The following is a 16,034-nucleotide window of genomic DNA, read 5'->3' on the forward strand; positions in this document are numbered from 1 at the left end:
AAGTGCGAAAGCGAAAGCGAAAGCGGCAGAATCCAACCTCTTGGGTGGTAAAGCTCCGGGTCGTAGGGGACAGAGGAAGCCGTTACGTCGCGCAGTCAATTTGGTAATAGGCTGTTGATGCGGAGGATCTGCAGGGGAGAAATCTGAGTTGAGCTACAGCAGTGCTTCGTAACCGGAATTGGAGCAGCTCGAGCTTGGAGGTGGAGGGCGGAGGATTAGAAAGACAAAGCGCCGCCAGGATTTGAGGTGTCCATAGAGTTGGTGAGTTCAGGAAGACTCAGAGGAGGGTAAGGACACAGTAGATGTTGTAGGCTGGCCTGTTGGCGACTAGAATGAGAGGTTGAAGCGTAGATGGCGAGGGGAATCATTGAGTGTCAGAGCTTGTATTTTGCGACTACAGGTGCTGATCAAGCATAGTTCGTTCTAGGTTCATAAAAGTCGTCCTGGAGACCCAAACATTAAGTAATGCAGATCAAGTTGAGGCTAGGCTGCTTCTTACCTCATGGAAAGTGCTGTCAGTTACCGAGGGTAGAAGTGTTTGAGTCGATAGACGCAAAGGGCGAACTGTGCTAGACTGAAAGGGATATGCAATAACACGCTGTATTTATACCCCTAGTTTATTTGCATACGCAATAAAGTTTGAATAAACAGACTCGATCGCGACGCGTCAGTCACGTGCTTGTAAAATCAACCAGTATACAAGTGGGGTCCCGATGATATCTGGCTAAATACCTTATTATGTACATAGTGGACAAAAATATGTGCCTGTGATCAGTCCTTAGCGTGCACGTCAAGCTTGGCACTTTGCTAGTTCGAGCAAAGAGTCAAAATGTTTTCTTGTGTCGCGGCTGAGCCTCTGAGATCAAATCTTGGTTTGCGACGTGGATAGAAACCCTTGGTTGGATACTGTATACAGGATTTCCAAAAGATCGATCTGGATAGGCTGTCGGCTGACATTGTGTCCAGTTGAGTTGTTTGGGTATTATAATCACTGTCATGACTCCACCCATCTCATGTCATCGTGCACAATTTATCGCTTGTCTGACACGCCCCCACCACGATCCCACACCGCCTTGAGAGAATCATCCGCCACTTACTTCGGTGGCGTCAAGAACAAAGGTAAGAGGACGTACATGAGCATACATGACGTGTCATAAGCCGAGGATACATATCGGCTTATGCATATGACGCGCCATGTCGGACCGCTGCACAGCGCTCGGGGCCTTGGCAGCTCCTTCTGAACTCATCTTGTCATCCTCGCATTAATAACATTCTTCGCCCCACCTGCAGGTGATCTGAGTGTTCCGGCCTCTGACACTGACAGCGGTCTCACGCGCGTCAAAAAAAGTGATTCGACATTTTTTGCCACATCTGAGACAACTATTTGTGACATCGAGAAAGATCTGGTGGTGTGATATGGACTGAAAGTTGTTCACTTGCGCATGGGAACTTAGAGTTGGGCCAGAAAACTGAGAGAGCCTATCAATTGCGGGGAGAAAGATGGGCTGGGATCCACGATGTGCTACCGTCTCTTATATACCGCAACAGCGTAAAGACGACAGGGAGAATAAAAATGTTTGACATTGAGTATAGAGAACCATAACGCACCGAAGAAGAAAGGCGGTGTGACATTTGAAGCGAACCGTTGCCTGGAACTGCACGGTACTTTAGCCGTGGGCATACTTTTGCGAACCCTTACCAGCGGGGTAAGTGATCGATTCTATGAGAAACATAGAGCTGGTGAAAGGGCTGTACTTGCCAGCAGCATGCGGCGGGAAGTTGAAGAACGAAGCCGGTATCGTGAAGTTCGAGAACCTCGTCGTTTTCAAGTACTATGTCGTCTGATAACACCCGATAAACTTCTGTCAGCCTGATTAATGATTGGCTGCCGGAATCTTTGCAACGGGATTGGCTCCCTGCATCTTGACAACGGAACTTGTGATCACCAACTTTTTTTTTGCGACGATTTCCCTACATTGGACGATGGATTAATGGCAACCCGTCGACCGATGATTGCACTGGCATGGCAAATCATTGTCCTCCCTCAGTATTTGCTTGTTGAATGAGAACAATGATAGGCTATCGCATACGGCATCTTGGATATCGGAGAACAAAGGCTCAAGGAGGAAACTAGGAAACGAGAGTAGCCCATTCAAAGGAAGATCGAGATGACTCCTTGTACAACGTCATCTACGAGACGAGTGTATGCAGCTTCTGCTTCGAAGTCACCTTGACTAGGGTTCCCTTGTCGATGTTCCGCGGGAGGTATCTCGAGCTGAGACAGATGAATTCTCGGAATTTCTGCGTTGCGTGATCTCCAAGTGGGCTAAGTTATCATTCAGAAAAGCCCCAAGGTGCTGATGAGGTAGTCTCCCGTACTAGTCACTAGTCACTACTAGTGAAGAAGCCCATTTAGACGAACGTCGGAAATCCTCACGTCACGTCTGTCTCCTTCAACCACACCTGCACCAGGTTGCTTCACCCAATTTCTGAGATGTAGTCGTTGTCGCGATAAAGTGACTTTAGCATTTTCAATCTCCGGGGATGTCTTCGTTGAACGTTAAGCACTTGCCGACTTACTGTAAGTCAGTAAGTCGTCAACGTTTAACAAGACAACCGCGACAGCTCAAGCACTCATCTACTACTATTACCTCTCAGGTTGAACGGTTCAGCACCCCACGGTGTCCAGTCGATCGAATGTTCAATGGTCGTCCGTTGTTATTTTAACAACCCGACGACATTTTGCCAGTGAGTGATTTGACAGTATGTTTACAACGTGCAAGGCTTTGAGGTTTGTCTGTGGTCTGTATCACAGTGGTGCCAAAAATGATATCGCTACAGTACATGGAATATGCAGATACAGGAAACCTTCAACCGCCGACACATTGGGTATATGCTACAGCAATAGACGAATATTAAGTGATCAGAATGATAGTAAATCGCCAGAAAACCTATTATGGCGGGGGACTCCTGCTGATAACTTGCTAGTGATTATTATCCCTGCCGTCAGTGGACTGAGCATCTGGCAATACATCAGAATCAAACACACATACAGAGTGGTACGAGAAACTTACCATCTTCTCACGTGCAGTGAGCTCACTATCATCAATCAGCAGGGTCAATCCGATCTCCTTGAAGGCATGCTCTGCTTGCTTGCAACCCAGACAGAGTGGAGGCGGCGCCTTGCGTCTCAACCTCTCGAGCCCCACTACCTTCTCAAGAGCGCCGTCCTCAAGATCCGAAAGTGATTCCATCGACACATCGCCCGCCTGGGCGTCGTCGTCTTCTAGTTGCGGCATCGACATCATTGGGGAACAGTCTTCTGTGCTTGCCGACACAGTTGGCGAAGCGCCACGAAAGATCGCTGGGACAACGTTCTCGTCAGCACATTCTTCTGCGTCACCCGAGCCCCTCTCCTCCTCGACCTCTCTCCGGTAGGCGGCTAAGTCGGGCGGCCAGGTATACACCAGGCCATCATCTGCGATCTCATTGGCCGCCGACCGCGCTTGCAGTTCCTCGAACTCCGCGTCGTCGTATTCGGTGATGGCGATATTCTTCCAAGGTTTGTCACACAAACCTTGGGACAATACCGACTTGGCAACAGCAACGTCTGTCTCGGATGGCTCTTTGGCGCTGACAGGGGGAGATGCTGGTGTGGACGGTGTGGTCTTCTGACATTCTATGGGTTCATCCGGGTTGAACTTGAAATCGTGCGGGTTGGACATCCATTCGAAGCATATTCTAAGGTAAAAATCGTGTGACAGGGTAAACTGGGTGTGCATTGAATCCATCGAGATGTCACAGCCTAGCCCCCGCGAGGGTGGTAGAGATTTTAGTGGGGTCAAAGACTCGAAGGAGGGATCAAGTTCGGCAAGGGAACCCAGGAGGAAAGCGGGTGAGAACTCGATGCTGTTCATTATTTTCACGTGAAGAGTTGACGTGCGACACGGTTCAATTAGGTGGCTCGTGAAGTGAAGGAAAGCTGACTGTGGCTTTCGCAGAGGTATAAAATGGAGGAAAACAATTTGTAATGCTGGGGGTATAACCGAGGAAAAGAAATGATATGGCAGAACAGTCCGGAGCGAAGCACAGAAGGGACGCGAAATGGTATGACGACTGAGCTTGTGGTCGTGGCAGATGGTCAAGAACCACACCTGGCCAACGCTGAATTTATAGCCGAACGGAGTGGCAACGCCGAAGGTGGTCTTTGTGGAATACCCACTAAAGGTCTTTGTGAGACGCGCCTTGTCACGCCTTGTCACACGTTGCGTTGAACTAGTATCGTGCTTGTACCTTTCATCATTGACGCGCCAGACAACCAGTGCTAAAACGCGGCAAGATAATGGCTGCATCAGAGCGGTGTCGTTAGTAGTCGATTTTGCATAGACCGCCTATGTAATATGACTGACAATGCGGAGCGCCTGGAAGAGATTGTCCATCTGTCTATTTCTCATCAGTACCGTACTGATACTCACCCACTGATACTTCCCGCAACTTCAACTTGAGCCTCGTCGAGGAATCTAGATCTTAGGGATGCAACGTACAAGACCACGACGACGACAAGGTTGGTGTTAATGAGAGCAAGCCCGGATCTAAAGGGTGCAATATTGAACACACGCGAATGTTTTTGTCCAGAGCTCATAAATCTCAGAGATGTTAGAAGTCTGCAAGCGAGGGAAATTGTTCATTGCTCAGCTGTACGGTCACGGTGACGAGAACATCATATAGCAAGCATCCAATAATATTTGATACACAACTTGAGGTTACCCTAAGGAAGGGATGATTCGTCTACGTTGAGAATCAAAGTGGTGAAGAATCGGATAACTTCAACGAAGTTATTGACGGAGATTGCTGGAGAATAATCAGCCTTCCAATTACCGAGAGCCCAGTCCGAAATGTGTACCTTCATTGACTGTGTGCACGCCAGAAGGAATAGATCCACTGGCTCCCTCTAGGTGACCATATCGGAAAATATGGTCAGTCAACTTCCAATAGAACCGTGTATCTGTAATCAAACTATTACTACGGATGGTGCAATGCGTTCTCAAAAAGCCCACCTGTGTTACCAGACATGATGCCTGGGCTCACAATAAGTGCATCTGAACCGGAAATATTTCTATGGGTGTTGTAGGTTGCTTTGATAGTTCCAGATAAAAGCTTGAACGGCGCAGCATCTTCGCCGGATGGAGTGACTGGTGCTGGTTCCAGACCATCACCAAACGCATCGGAGAGGGTCAGGGTGCCATATGAAGGCACATCTGCATTGGAAATATGGCTACCAAAGGCTGTGTAAGATAGATTGAAGTCGTTTGCGAGGGATTCCAATAATTTGATGTCTCGCACTCTTGTGGCAGCGATGGAACTGTGAATAAGAAAGGGCAGGTTGGCAAAGGTAATCGCATATGCATCAGAATTCCTACCTTTCTGTTGAAATTCGGTGATTCACAATGGCCCACGCCTGTTCCGGGAGAGCGTTTACCTTCACACCACCATCCACGAGATCAATGGCTTGAGTAGTGCCAACAAGGCTCATGAAAGCGCGATCCATAAAGAGTTCCTGCTCAGCAGCGCGAAGTGCTCCATCACAGTGCTCTGCACGTAACATGTATTTCTTTAGTGAGGAACTGACGCCTGGTGCGTGTTGAGCCGTGCATTGAGCACTCCTGTAAGTCGGCGATCCTCTCTTCTGCAGATAAGGTATCAGCGCAACATCATAGCCAGTCTCTAGGGCTTACTAGGTGGACCTCGAAGGGATTTTTCTCATACTGGACAAGGAGCTCTGCGAGCATGCCGATGCTCTTAGAAAATCAGAAATGATTGGTGAAGAAATGAGTGTGGGCAAGCTCACAGTATGAGGTGGAGGAAGGCTCGAATGGCCACCGGGAGATGTAACTTTGATTCGTACGTTCAAGGAACCTTTCTCGCCGATTGCAGGTACTGCAATGTCACGACCATATACCTCGCCGTACCCAGCTGTCAACCAGAACCACATTAGTCATTGTATCAGTTGGTCCAATAGAAAGTAACTCACCGCCTTCGTCGACAAGCATGGTAAAGGCATTTTCTCCAAATCTCTCCAGCATTTCGGTAGCTAGGGAAGACGCACCCTTCGACCGGCATTCAATGTTAATATAGATATGCAGAATTTAAATTTGGCAACTTACCCGTAAACCACTTACTTCTTCATCAAAACCTGACGCGATCACGACCGTGCGAGTCGGCTTGAAGCCACTCTCTAGCATGGATTCAATTGCAGACCTAAAACAATCAGCTGTATTTCTCTTGAACATTACAAGAACACAAACATCATTCCTGGAAGCAATCCGTGAGTTCAGGAATAGAACTAAATGTTGGAACACTACCAATTAAACCGCTCTTATCATCGCACGACCCACGACCCCAAAGTTTCTCCCCTACAAAGGTATCAGTTCAAAACATGCCACCCATCACGGAACTACTGTACAGACCATCAAAGTACCCGGAGAATGGGGGATGCTGCCATTCGTCGATCGTCGTTTCTAAGACAGGAACCACATCTGGCGATATATCGTCAGATAGAGATGTGTACATGATGCACAGATGAACTCACCTTGGTGACCCGCGAGAAGGAGTGGCTTCAAAGCACTATCTGAGCCTTTCCACACATACAACAGTCCGTATGTATTGACTTTTGTAAGTTCCAAGTGTGAGTGACTAATAACGTGAACTGGACAGCTGACAATGATATGCAAAAGTACTTACAGTAAAGGGAACGATTCTTTCAGATAATCATGTAATGGGAGGAATTTCTCCCAGACTGGCTCTGTTACATCTCCCATGTCATCGAATGTCTCTGTGCTGCATGAGGGCTGTATTAACGCAGGAACACCCAGCATATCGCAGGTGGAACAACGCACGGAATTCGCACAGCTCCTCCAAGCCAATCTACAGCTCTCGTTTTGAACTCCTCAGTACCGTATGTGCGTTGAAGACCCTCCCAGATGTCCCCATTCTTCTCCGGAACAATTTCATCTACCTGAGGGCACAAATCTGCACCCTGTGACTCCTCGAGTGGGCCGGTGAGGATACCGTTAAAGGGTCTCTTCACGAAGTACGTTGAAGCAGAGATTGCGAGTGCAGCGAGTGCGATCTTGAATGCGACAGCCTTGGCCTTGCAAGACTTCGTAGTGGATGCGCGGGCGTGAACTCCTGGAAGCTCATCAGCTTTCTTCTCAGTCAGGTTAGCTTGCGACATTATGCGACGGAAAGACCACCGCTAGCTTGCAACTTAAGTCCAACGCGGGCCTTTTGGAAATTCATTATCAGCCAATTAACAACACTGGTCAGATAGTCCTGTCATCCCTGGGTGCGGCAGTTGTGAGGTTGTGCGTGGGTGGTCACGAGTCTTCGTCACGAGTCGCTAATAGCTATATATATATATCGGTATCTATTGCATATAGATTATGGACTGTCACTCCGATTCATCAACGTTGAGAATAAGTGTGGCGAAAAATTGAATCATCTCAGTGAAGGTATTGATGTTGATGGCTACTAATGATGCAGCAAGTTCGAGTACATGAACAAGACATTATGCACTCTTGTATGCTGGTGAACCTCTTTCCTGCGAGAGAGTTATTTTAATATTGCCCTAATATTGGTGTTCCAGAACTTACAAGGTGAACTTCGAACAGATTTCTCTCATGATAACGAGGATGTCTGCGAGTATGCTGATAAGAACACCAAACCATCAACTCTAGAGTAGAAACCTACAGTGTGAAGTGGTGGAAGACTTGAATGGCTACTGGGAGTCGAGACAACTCTACCAAACTGTTCGCCGCGTACAGCCTTCATCCACTAGCATAGAATAACCGTTTGCACAGTACATCTCCTAGGCAGGGTTGCCGAGTGATAAGCGGTGTGTATACGATGAACGTATCTAATTATTCCCACAGGACAACAGCGTGTATGAATCTAGCGGGGTGTTCAGTAGCTAGTCCAGGAATATGGGCAGGAACTCACCAGTGACTCCACCTGGACGTGATTCGCAGCTGATAATTCCAAGCAGGCTGCTATATACGACCCTGCTTTAACATCTGAGCGTCAACGATCTTCTCACTGTCCTTCTTCATCGGTCATTTCTAGACCGAACGCGTCATAACATGCAAAGATTCTCGACGCATTTTCGTTTTTCCATGGGCTTTGGCACAACTCATATACTTGTCTTCTCAAAGTCCACCAACGACCAAATCGACACCTTCGCATTCGTACTACCCACAATCAACCACTAGCCACGGGCTCACTTTCCAGAAGAGTCGTCGTCCCTCGAGTCTCCAGGAAGAGGTGCATGGCCAACAGAAGGATCGACGAGAGGTAAATATAACCGCCTGGCATCTATGCAGAAGGATTCCTCGAAAGTCTTCCGTATACTTTACAGCACTTTGCGTTCATCCAATCAATGACATGTAACATAATCATCTGGTCGACCCACTTGCCGTCCCACCCCCCTATCGCACACACTCGAATTCCGTCACCACGCATGACGATAGCGCCATTTCCTGGATGTTTGGTCTTGAATGCAGTTCCTTTGGGAGTGAATTCTGAGGCCTCTTCCTAGGTGTTCTGTTCCGTTAGCAAGCAAGTGCAGAGCTACTTAAACACCGACCAAATGATCATACCGTCCCATCAGATGGTCCGCCGATACGGTGAAAGCAAAAGTGTAGTATAAATAATCCGCCATCGCCATAGCTTTGAACAACAACTTCCGTTAGATTTCCCTACAATACATGTTTCATCCAACCTGATTGTATATGAAGTTTGGATTCCCACAACACCTCCCATCCACGGCCCTCGACAGCCTGTTCATTCTCAGGTGCAGTACGCTTCTGGAGAACAACTTCTCCATCGTCATACCGCATAAGAGCCACAGCTCTCTTGCTCACGTAGAAGACGAAGATTCAGACAAAGCAGCGTAAAAGATATGCATTGACATGATGATTCCAGATATGCTACCCGACCTGCCATCCGAGAGAAGGCTGTTGCAGAGGTGTCTAGTAGAACACCTATGACGGTGTGGAGCCTTTGATGCGATGGAAGTGACCAGATATCTGCCTGGTCAATTCAGACTGAGATCACGCTGTACCATACACCGGAAGGTACACTCACCAGAGCTGATTCTACTAGGTTCGCTCGCTCCTATAGGGCAAAGGAGAGAGAACTTGCAATAACTCAGGGCGTTAACATACATCGAGTAGCATATCGTTGGCGTTGATAGATATGACAGTTGAAAGTTCTTGTCTGATGGAAGCGGGCTCCTCAGGTCGTGCCCAGATGCGAAGTTTATTATCCCGGATCCAACAATATAGAGAGCGTACCGGGAGGGAGGACCAGGAGTAAGACATCAGAGGGGAGCGTAGGCTAGAATTGATGACACGCGTAGTATTAAGGTAGCTCGACATGAAACAGAGGGTCAGTCATTGTGTATCTTTGTAAGATCGTTAGGTCAGACAGCCGTGGAAGGTTCCTATTCAAGAACCGAAATTGCTGAGCAACTGGTGAAGCTGGTGGGAAGGTGTGAGGAGGCATAGCGCATGAGAGGTGCCACAGAGTCACGTCATCAAGCATAAAAGCTGGTCAGTACCGTTGAGCGAACTTGTGAGGCCAGCGCAGTTCAGTGCCTGGTGTGCGATTATCCAGTGGGATGGTAAGATACACTTACATCGTGAGAGGTGACGACGCACGGAGGGGCCGTCGAGTGGGTAAATGCAGTGATTGATACTACAAGTGCGAGCAGGCGGTCAGGCTGCTCTAGATCGATCTATTTGGGCTCTCGTTACGGGCTGAAATACGAGGAGTGATCTTATGCGGGACACAACACGCTGTGATAGTACTTACTCGGGAGTCGGTGCAGGGCGGCTAGCAGCAGACGACATCAATAAAGTTGAGGAGGAGTGAATGCTAGAATGATGTCGCGAATTTTGGTGAATTCAGCTGGTGGGTCATTACAGCAGTTTACGAAAGTCATAAAATTTTTACGTGAGTGCGAGGAAAAAGGAAATCAGTGAAATATGTACTTTCGCAACTTGTAATAGGGACACGAAGGAAGTCAATGTGGGAGGACAGGACACTGGTCATTTTCCCTAGTTGGTGAGCCAGTCATACGCCGCTTGAAAGCACTCCATGGCAAGGCTGGAGCGCATCCCAGAGGTGAACATCCTAAATAAAGTTATATTTCGCTAAGTAAGACCATAAAGAACGGGCTCTGCACAATCTGCTATCTTGCAAGAGCTCTGACTTCTCAACCTCCAGCCTCCTATCCAAAGAAAGTAGATATCATCCCACTGCCTGATCCCCCCAAACTTCGCCTCCGCCGCCACAAAAGTCCTTATCCCACCCCCAATGGTCGTGCATCCGATCGAGGCTTCACGCGTCATACCATCAATCATACATACTGCACCGATGTGAAAGCAGAAACACAACTTACTGCCACTAGACGCAGAAAAAGACGACCTGCCACGCCGGTGAGTCATGTGGTTAAATCCAAGACGCAAACTACTTATACTCACGCATTTACGTTTATATAAGTTGATCGGGCATTCATGGCAGTTGCTACTCTTGGTGCAAAAGAAAGGACAATGTTCACTGTCAGGGTCACTGGCAGGTATTGATGCTGCAGATATTGATGTTGTCAAAGCAGCAATAACGGCGAGCCTGATAACGGAGCAATGCATTGTGTTTATGAGGGTGTGATATGGGATCAAACAAATCTGAAGGGGACGGTAGGAAGACATCTTGCATTTATGTGAAGAACCTATCCACCTGAAATTCCCTTTCGAATAGATGATATCTGCAATGCCACCAGATTGCCACCTAAGATCTACCTTGTGAAAGAAGGTCTATTGGCAATTTGGCCGCTGATGTGGAACAAAATATCACCTTGCAAAAAAAACAGTAGCCGCATTTGTAGGGGCCAGGTTAAAATGACGCAGTCGTGCCGACAGATTATACCTTTGGACTGGATATACTAACCTTCGAAGATCATGTTCTGTTGCGGGCTTCTGTGTTCGTACAGCTCGGGATTCTACTATCGAGTTGTAATATCCCTCTCGTATTCTCTATAATGGGATCTAATGTAAACTTTTAGATGAGGCTGCATGAAGTGCTATCAGCCTGCCAAGTCTCGTCGTCACCCACCTTGTCAAGCTATATGCACCGTCAGTACTATCATAATGTGAAGCCTCATCCTGATGCTGCGTCAAGACCACGTCAGGCCCCACGCAACTATCATGTCAAGCCCCTGGCTACACATGCTGCATCAAGCATTACCCGTGCTGCACCAAGCTAAGCGATGCCGCATTAAGCCTCATTTTACCGCCGGTCAGCGCATCGTCACAGCCGCGTCAGTGCTGCGTCAAAACCCACATGCCGCGTTAAGTGGTATCAATCTTCCGTCTGTACAGGGTTGTGCCAAGATACAGCCAGCTGGAGTATATCCGGCCCGCCAGATGCTATCCCAGTGACCGACACCTCTACTAGTAAGAACATCCGTCCCGAGACTCGAAACGTCAAGATTTCTCATGCAACCTCAAGATTATCCTGCATCATGCGCCTGAGCTCCGTTTCTGGAATCCTCGCTTCAAACTCGGTTGGGCACGGCTGCTTTGGTATGTCCCCGTTCATGTAAATCATGTCATCCAACGGCTGCGTGGGATTAAGAGCGAGCCGGAAGGCCCAGAGAATAGGAGTGAGTTAATGAATACCGATCTGTATTGATTGACATCAAGTAATTGACCCGAAAACGATAAAATCTTGGAAAGCTCTATCTGCTATATAAAATTTATCAAAATTGTACCCCACATGGGAAAGCTTTGAATACCCGGACTAAGTTGGATGAAACCCGCCAAATGTACCATTGTGACGGTCTGGTCACAATTACCTGTAGCTAATCCCCGAGATGGCAAATATTGCAACACCTACCAGCTGTGGCAACGGAAGATTACATCAGCAAAGTACAATTTTCCCCTCAGAAGTCCACAGTGTGAACACCTAAAGTGACAGCTCACCCCAGCACCAGCCAGCACCTCAGACCACCACAGTACCCACAGAGCACCAGAGCAATTTCACATGCTCCAACATTTAGTACTTTCAAACTTCGCAAATTTTCATTAAGTTCTGCATGTACTAGTAGTTCTTAATATTTAGTATGTATTACCTATGTCCTTCCTCATCCCAGTGCTGCTCCCACATCAAAATACGACTCCAATGTCCACCCACCTATTGTTCCCACCTTTCTTACTTAATAAAGTGGTACCTAAGATGTTCACATGCCACTACATTAGCTTAAAAAGGTCTATTTGTGAGGACCGGTGGTCCAGACCAGCATCCTAAGGGAACTTATATTGTACTGTAGTATATGGAGCACGTGAGCAAGTGAGTAATGTCTAAATATGGTAGTACCACGCCACCACCGTTGTCATCAACAACATGCTCGCTGTCTCCCATGATGAGCTCACTACCTGCCTCAATTTTAGTTGTTTAAGGGCACATTTTTTTTCATCCTCCTCCTTCCACTCCCAACTAATATATAATTTAGCTTTCTTCACAGCACAGATGCCAAATACAGAGCTGTATACGGTATGTATTTTATGTCACAAGGTTTGAACTATGGGTGACATATGTCACATGCCACCCTCAACCTTTCAACCACCTTCCACACATCACGCCACCTGTTCTTTAGCCTCCTTTCACCCTGTGTTAGTGATGACCAAAGGACTCTACAATGCACCCAGTGTGTCTCAAGCAGCATGGATATCCATTGGAAAGCGCAGGATCAATGAGGTCATCTATTATCTCGCTATGAGGTTCTCCAGTGGGAGCACTATTGCCCACACTGCCATTGTTGTCTCTGTCTCTGCTGTTGTCTCCGTCTCTGTCATTGCTATTGCTGTTGCTGTTGCTGTTGTCGATGTCGATGTTGTTGCTGTTGTCTCCATCTCCATCTCTGTCATTGTTGTTGCTGTCTCTGTCATTGTCATTGTTGCTTTCATAGGGTTCTGTGTCAACTTTGTTCAGTGACAAGTCTTCACCAGCATCAATGTGCTCCATGCACTTGATGGCTTCATCTTTTGAAATCCTAACAAACTGGCATGTTCGATTGTCGATTGCAAGTGCAAGCATCTGCAAGGCATCAACACCGCCCTTGAGGTTGCTTGGATTACCCCAGTGATCGTGACACCAGCCAACAATTTTGACGAGATGAGCCTGGACCATCTGCTCATAGTGGACAAATTCAAGTGTTGCATTCTGGTCCTCAGTCACCTCAACTAATTAGGTAGATTAGAAGATTGTAAATAAATAAAATGAATGCATACCTAAACTTTGATTCAACCCATTTCAAATTGAGCTCTTGGCAGCGAGTTTGCAATCAGTGTAAGTCATAGAGAAAACTAAGCAAGCATGATTAGGATTAGCAGCTTGAAACCACCTATTGGCTCAAAAATCTCACCGTTTTGTGTTGGGAGCCCAGTGAGAACTGTAGATTCCATCTTAATCCCAAATTTCATGGGATCCTTGTGTAAGAGTGTGTGGACAAAGTGGGACACCACGTCACTGGTAAAGTGGACTTTGGGCAACATGTTGAGGTTGGTCAAACTTCGCACTGCAACGATCAAGGTTTTGGTACCTACACGTTCCTTGAGTGCTTCAGCCTGTCGGAGAACAGTTAGATTTTGCATACTGTAAGGACCAGTTGGAACTCACCTCACTGACCATTGCAGCAAAGCTATGATTTACCTCTGCAAGACGAGTACAAGTGGTGACATTTGGCGGCTTACTCTGTCCGGAGCTCTTGATTTTATTGAATTCCTCTACCATCTCTGAGTGTTGCTCCAATGTAAGCTGGTGGTATTCCTCTGTGTCACGAGCGAGGGCACGAATGTTGCTTCATTGTCCTACTTCTTATCTGCAAGCAATCAGTACAAGTTTGTTCAATACTAGTCACCACAAAGAACATACCTGCATTAAAATTTTGACCTTTGAAGTGCAGATATGTGGACCAGGAACTGGTCTTATTGTGCCGTTTTCTTTGCATTGCTGAGCTGATGAAAAAAATTTCCAGATAATGTCAGCGACTTCGACCAAACTGTTGAGCTAGCTCTGTAGCTTGTTCATCAATATAGGTCAGGACCTCATCTACCGCAGCATCCTCATCAGCACGCTTGGAACGCTGTCGGTGTTACAGTAACACGAGCGTTACACGTCATTTCATTCTTCGGACTCGTCTAGACCTGGACCATGGTTACGACTATTCTATTTTCATCACTTCTTTTGATTCCGTTGTTCTGAAATGCAAGAAGCTCTCACTTCTTCTCCTAGATCACAGAAGCCACGGCTTCTACCACACCCTATGCCCTTCCCCTTGTTTCGGTTCTCTCATTGATGGGGATTCCCCATGCCCTTTGCCCTTACCGTTCAACCGGTAATTCTTACCTTCTTTTACTTATGACTCACACAACCCCCGACCCTTACCATTACCTGTTATGACCAGCGTCCCTTAACCTAACTAGTAGGTGTCTGGAGTATGGATCACACCACAGGACTCAGTCTGAAGAGGTAAGCAAGATGGATTTGAGAGGGAACGTCTAGGCCCTACGATAACGTAGAAATGAGGAGGTTAAGTCTAAGGAGTACTACTGACTACTACCTAGACTATATACTACTATTGGGGCGGAGCTATCTGAGTATGAAAGGTATGTGATATAACTATATACGGTCATAACATTGCACCTAGGGTATAGGGCGTCTTATCAACCAATCAACTACAAGAAGAGAAGGGTAAAGGGTTCATAGGGCCAAGGGTATCGGTAATTAAGCAGGGTTCTCAGGGACTGCTTCTATTCAGGGTGGACGGAGATTAAGAAGGGTGTGAGAGAGTTCTGTGATAAGAAGTCTCGAGCGGTGATTAAGGATCTCGATTAGAGATAGGATCTTGGGATCTAGATCTAAGGATCTAGATAGGATCTGGATCTGGAGATGTATCGGGTACGATCGGATCTAAGGGTTCTCCAGAGTCTTCGGTAATGAACATGCTTCTCTATGAGCGATGCTTCTGTGATAGGGGTTCGGGGTTCTAGCTGTGACTGTGCAACAGGTTCTTATGTAAGGAATTCGGTGAATGACAGAGGTAACTCTTAACATGTCATGAGAAGTGAAGGTGTGCGATGTGAAGAGATGATGACCCTTTGAGAGATAGCTCGTAGAGTACTCTCGGTTATGGTTTGATTATAGAGGCATGTAGATGCTTATGATGTAACCCGTTGCCTAATCGTAGGACTTGTAAGGATGTGATGAGTTCGTATGTCTAGGGTTACGGATAAGGATGGATGACGTTGATATAGTATAGATGTGATGTGAAGATAGTGATCGTTAATCGGTTATCCATCTTATCTTATCAGGGATCTATCTAATCTAATCTTATCGGATAAGGTGACTTAGGGTTCGATAATCGAAATTTAGATGCAGTTGGTAACATTCATGACATTACCTCGGTATTGCCTCCGCATACCCTGTACCCTTACCGTTCCACCGGTATCTCACCCTTACGTATATATATCTCATTTGTACAGTAGACAGATTCTCTAACTTGAATCTACTCGGTTCTCATCTGATCTTGTCGTTGGGTCTGAACTTCTCTTATCTAAGAGAACTCCCTCTGTACAAAGAACCATCTCCTCTTGAGACAATACTCTTGAAGTTAAACTCCGTCTCTTGGATCGTATCCTTGAGAAACTCCAAATCAACTCTACGCAAGTAAGGGCCTCAACCCTTACTCAGACTCAGCGCAGGCAAGCCCCTTGCTGGACTAGCACCGAAGGCCACGCTTCGAACGCCCCTTGCGGGTTTAGCGCCACCGGATCTCATCCGAGAGGTTTCGTGTAACAGTTGGGTGGTATTAGCCTGGCGAGCTTCTCAGGATAGCTTTGGGGCCTTCTTGCACCCATGACGAGCAACAAGGCGATGTCTGCTGCTCAAGAAGACAGCATGCACCAAGGATAGAAAAC

At 47.0% G+C, this 16,034-nt stretch overlaps 4 protein-coding genes across 4 annotated transcripts; all 4 read right to left on the reverse strand.

Moving 5' to 3' along the window:
- Window positions 1–2,447: 2,447 nt before the first annotated feature.
- Window positions 2,448–4,219, reverse strand: EDB91DRAFT_1117628 (uncharacterized protein). Its single transcript, XM_041318036.1, has 2 exons — window positions 3,075–4,219; window positions 2,448–3,022 (listed from the first exon to the last, which is right to left on the reverse strand). Exons 1-2 carry the CDS (start codon window positions 3,915–3,917, stop codon window positions 2,924–2,926), a joined length of 942 nt encoding a protein of 313 aa, XP_041179808.1. The 5' UTR covers window positions 3,918–4,219; the 3' UTR covers window positions 2,448–2,923.
- A 432-nt stretch (window positions 4,220–4,651) lies between these two features.
- Window positions 4,652–7,234, reverse strand: EDB91DRAFT_1334999 (uncharacterized protein; the record flags this gene model as incomplete). Its single annotated transcript, XM_041325476.1, has 14 exons — window positions 4,652–4,851; window positions 4,904–5,005; window positions 5,058–5,362; window positions 5,421–5,686; window positions 5,736–5,798; window positions 5,849–5,973; window positions 6,032–6,107; window positions 6,165–6,258; window positions 6,306–6,312; window positions 6,363–6,413; window positions 6,468–6,536; window positions 6,590–6,693; window positions 6,742–6,837; window positions 6,897–7,234. 14 exons carry the CDS (start codon window positions 7,232–7,234, stop codon window positions 4,769–4,771), a joined length of 1,779 nt encoding a protein of 592 aa, XP_041179809.1. The 3' UTR covers window positions 4,652–4,768.
- Window positions 7,235–10,252: 3,018 nt separating this feature from the next.
- On the reverse strand, window positions 10,253–10,779 carry EDB91DRAFT_1117638 (uncharacterized protein). Its single transcript, XM_041318037.1, has 2 exons — window positions 10,558–10,779; window positions 10,253–10,496 (listed from the first exon to the last, which is right to left on the reverse strand). The coding sequence occupies exons 1-2, from the start codon at window positions 10,704–10,706 to the stop codon at window positions 10,418–10,420; spliced, it is 228 nt and encodes a 75-aa protein (XP_041179810.1). The 5' UTR covers window positions 10,707–10,779; the 3' UTR covers window positions 10,253–10,417.
- A 1,950-nt stretch (window positions 10,780–12,729) lies between these two features.
- EDB91DRAFT_1079903 (uncharacterized protein) lies at window positions 12,730–14,065 on the reverse strand (the record flags this gene model as incomplete). Its single annotated transcript, XM_041315180.1, has 4 exons — window positions 12,730–13,298; window positions 13,481–13,682; window positions 13,735–13,886; window positions 13,990–14,065. The coding sequence occupies 4 exons, from the start codon at window positions 14,063–14,065 to the stop codon at window positions 12,730–12,732; spliced, it is 999 nt and encodes a 332-aa protein (XP_041179811.1).
- Window positions 14,066–16,034: the final 1,969 nt, after the last annotated feature.

This window comes from Suillus paluster (assembly GCF_016628075.1).
Source record: "Suillus paluster strain FC165 chromosome Unknown EDB91scaffold_12, whole genome shotgun sequence".
NCBI lineage: Eukaryota > Fungi > Basidiomycota > Agaricomycetes > Boletales > Suillaceae > Suillus > Suillus paluster.

Excerpts from the sequence above, each read along its gene's own strand:
- EDB91DRAFT_1117628 (XM_041318036.1), bottom strand. The coding sequence starts at position 3,917 with ATGAACAGCATCGAGTTCTCACCCGCTTTCCTCCTGGGTTCCCTTGCC. Across the intron at positions 3,023-3,074 it reads TCACTGCACGTGAGAAGATG|ATGCTCAGTCCACTGACGGC; the intron begins GTAAGTTTCTCG and ends ATGTATTGCCAG.
- EDB91DRAFT_1117638 (XM_041318037.1), bottom strand. The coding sequence starts at position 10,706 with ATGCATTGCTCCGTTATCAGGCTCGCCGTTATTGCTGCTTTGACAACA. Across the intron at positions 10,497-10,557 it reads CATGAATGCCCGATCAACTT|CGGCGTGGCAGGTCGTCTTT; the intron begins ATATAAACGTAA and ends CACATGACTCAC.